Raw genomic sequence first — 3,481 nt, forward strand, 5'->3', positions numbered from 1 at the left:
TTAAATAAAATATATTTTAATAAATATAATCTATAGATTTTAATATCGCGATTATAGATTATTAAAAGATTTTAAATAAAGTAATATATAAAGAAGAAAGTAGATTAGATAATTAAAAATCGAGAATACTATTAAATTTAGCGTATTTACTTTTATAATCTTAAATCTTAATATTATTATAAAAAGACGTAAAATAATAAAATAAAAATCTAAAAGATTTTTTTTTTTTTTTTTTTCTCTAAGTTCTACGTATTCGCCGCTGTAATTCTAATCCCTTCGCCTATCTGATTTGTGAAATTCATAATTTTTCCAAGCTTTCATTTGGCTGCGTAATGCGTGCGATCTCTGACATTCCGTGACTCGTCAGGTAGCAAGTTTTTTCCCTGATACGGCATGGGTACAAGAAGCATCTAAGTGAACGGCTCCAAGAATCGCGGTTCTGAAATCTTGACTTGTTTGCTTCTTTTGCGCATTTGAAAAAAGTGAGCCATCTGCATGTCCACACTTTTTGAAGCATTAATGGAGGACGAAATGCAGATGGATATCTGGTAGAGCTCTTTCAGAAGACAGATTCGCCGATGCTTTGCATGTGTCGCAGATAGTGGAAAGAGATACAGGGCTTGGCATTTTGCTCGTTGAATTATAGCAGCTCTGAGATTTACCTGGCCCTAGGCCCTGCCACGATGGTAGTTCTATTCTTGTACTAGGATGATCAAGGCAGTAAAGGGGAACAAATGTCAGAAGAAACGCGCCATCTTGTGGTCAGGCCAATCTTTCTGTTTTCGCCCCAAGGGCAACACACTAGGGGCCCGGCTCGTAATCCCTTTGCACTACTTCGATCACGTTGAGCCCCTCATGAAGATAATGCGTTTAAGGCGAATAGGAGGGCATGAACAGCATGGCCAACATGAAATAGCCATCATAGGAGTATTGGAAGCGGCCAATCTGCAGAGCATCTTCCAGGCTGACCAGTCCTATGTAACGCAGATTTAAAGACTGACCCAGCCGTTGCGCAACGTCCTTCCAAGTTCCTTCTTCGGCGTTCATGTCGGCTTCGCAGATCTTCAGCTCCCGAAGTGAAGCTTTGTGCCGTTCGAGCAGATCTATCAAACCATTGGGTGTCCAGCACGCCAGACGGCCCAAGTGCAACGTAATCAGATGGGGGAAATAGAGCTCAGAGAATACGTCCTTCCACTGATTATAGGTAAGAAAAATGTTAGCAACTAGAGAGAAAAGTTCTGTAGTCTGTTGCAATATAGACTTCAAGCATGCAACCTCCTCAGGCGTAGAACAATGGGTGGTATTAGCACTAGCCCAGGGTGGGCTCACATTGAGCACCAAATCATTCAGGCCGCGAGCTATGTTGTGGATTGAGGTTCGATCCTTGGAGAGCATTTGGAAGATTTTCATTGGGGCATTGGAGCGTTCTAGTCCAAGTTCGAAGTTGTCTATTTTCGGGTTGTGCGTTGCAGCAGCCTTCAAAATATTCACGATACCACGGCAGTCCCAGGGCCCGTTAGCTGGTCTGACCTCTTCGTCTGAGACGATTCTGAGTCCATTCCGGTATCTTACAGGCCATCCCATCGGTTCTAGGGAGCAGCCAAAGCTTTTGGTAGACGCTTTTTGGTACCAGCCATGATCCATGCCCGACGCATGATCCGCCTTGGGAAATTGATCGATTATCGAAAGCCTGTAGACCTTGGGCATCTGCTTCAAACCAGCGAAGAGCACATCTCTATCCCTGCCCGTGTCAAGAATTTTTTCTTGCTGGATATAGAATTGCACGTATTGTTTCATACTCTTGAGAACCCTCCCATGGTAGGTCCTCTCCCGCAAAGCCTTCAGAGCGGCGTGCTCCCTCTCGGAGGGTTTAGAGCCGGTACTTTTGATATCCTTCATATCTCTCCTTATCTCTTTCTCCGCCCTGTCACAATCCGCCAATATACCTCTTTCTCCATCCTCGCCCTGCGCTCGGACATGTAAATTGTACGCTCTGTAGTACATTTCGGGTTCCAAGAAGTGTTGTTGGAACAACCTTCCGTCATATATGACCTCGGTCATGTGTCGGTTGAAGGCAGGATTCGCAGCGATGTGTTTGAAGGCGTCCATGGACTTCTCTCGTGGGGCGAAATAGACGCGCCGAAAGAGCTCAGGGTCTCCGGCATTGCGTAGGCGATGGCAGGAAAGGCGGGCTTGCTTGAGGTCTATCTTGGGCAAGCATGACAGGATCCCTATCAGGAGTTCATGGGGAAGCTTGTCAAGCTGACTCGTCATAGTAGATGTAAGACAAGGTCAGCGGCGAAGCGGGTGTCAGTTAGGAGTACGGCGAACCTGAAAGTTGGTTACCTTTGGCTTAGCAAGGCTCATTCAGATGTGGAGTGACTCTTGTCGCCTGTACGCGCGGGCGCTAATTTTAGAGTAGCCTCTTGGCAAATCATCTTAGGGCTACGCCTAACTCAGTCAGTTTTGTTGGAGGATGAGACCATCAACTTGGCAGAATGGCGCCAGATCAGCTGCAGAATCTTTTTTAGACAATCGTGCCTAACAAGAGACCTTCACAAAGTGTTTCTCCCATCGCGCTGTGAAATTTTGTGCGCTGGTAGACAATGGAGACCACTCGACGCGCTGCCTACTGAAGCGCGCCTACGTCGTAACAGGTCGTCCGCTGATGCTCGTAATTACTGAAGAATGCTTGCTATTTTGGCTAACGTTTGTTTTTTCTTGGTGGAACACAAAGGCAGACCCACGCGTGATCTTCTGCAGTCCAATTCTTCCGATCCAGCAATTTACAAAATTTCATTCCTAGCAGAACATTTGGTCATCTAGCTTTCCCCATTTGAGGTCGGAATCAATCAGACCCCTTTCACCGTCTCATGAGATCCATACAGCTGTCACCCCAGCATCCTTTGCACGCACCAATCCAGCATAGCATTGAGGTTCGGTGGGACCGCCAAGACGAGTGGAGATGGTGATCACATTCGTCTTCTAAAAGCCTACTATGGTTATAAAGATATTACGTACTGTCTGATCGCCTCTATCTTCTAATACCTGCTCTCTTCCCATATTAGGAGCGGACTTTCATAGTCGAGTCGATTGGCTGGAACGCTACGAGTAGAAAAGCCAACAACACAATGTGACGAAATGAAAGCCGATGTCTGACTAACAGTTATGGTTCCCGCCAGCACTCGAGACGGTGGTATCTTTATCGATCATAGTCTTAACGTAAGATTGTCTTGTTATCATTTATTCCACGCGACTGTAGCCATAGCCGTGCTTTCCAAAAGACCCTCACGCCAAAACCGGACCACTAGGGGACTCATCGCGTCTTCGCTCGACTTTGCATTCTGGCATTTCCTGGTCATGAATGACAAAACCGCAATGACGGCAGGATGAACGGAAACTTCTTGCGTCAAGAATGTCTTCCCCATCGCTATCGCCGATTCTGTTATCATCATTGGGAGACAGGGAACTCGCTGAACCC

At 46.0% G+C, this 3,481-nt stretch overlaps 1 protein-coding gene across 1 annotated transcript; it reads right to left on the minus strand.

The window, feature by feature from the left end:
• Positions 1–870: 870 nt before the first annotated feature.
• On the minus strand, positions 871–2,274 carry HO173_011961 (uncharacterized protein; the record flags this gene model as incomplete). Its single annotated transcript, XM_037313834.1, has 1 exon — positions 871–2,274. The coding sequence occupies one exon, from the start codon at positions 2,272–2,274 to the stop codon at positions 871–873; it is 1,404 nt and encodes a 467-aa protein (XP_037159234.1).
• Positions 2,275–3,481: the final 1,207 nt, after the last annotated feature.

This window comes from Letharia columbiana, assembly GCF_014066305.1.
Source record: "Letharia columbiana isolate WasteWater2 chromosome Unknown Sc0000071_s0, whole genome shotgun sequence".
Taxonomy (NCBI): Eukaryota; Fungi; Ascomycota; class Lecanoromycetes; order Lecanorales; family Parmeliaceae; genus Letharia; species Letharia columbiana.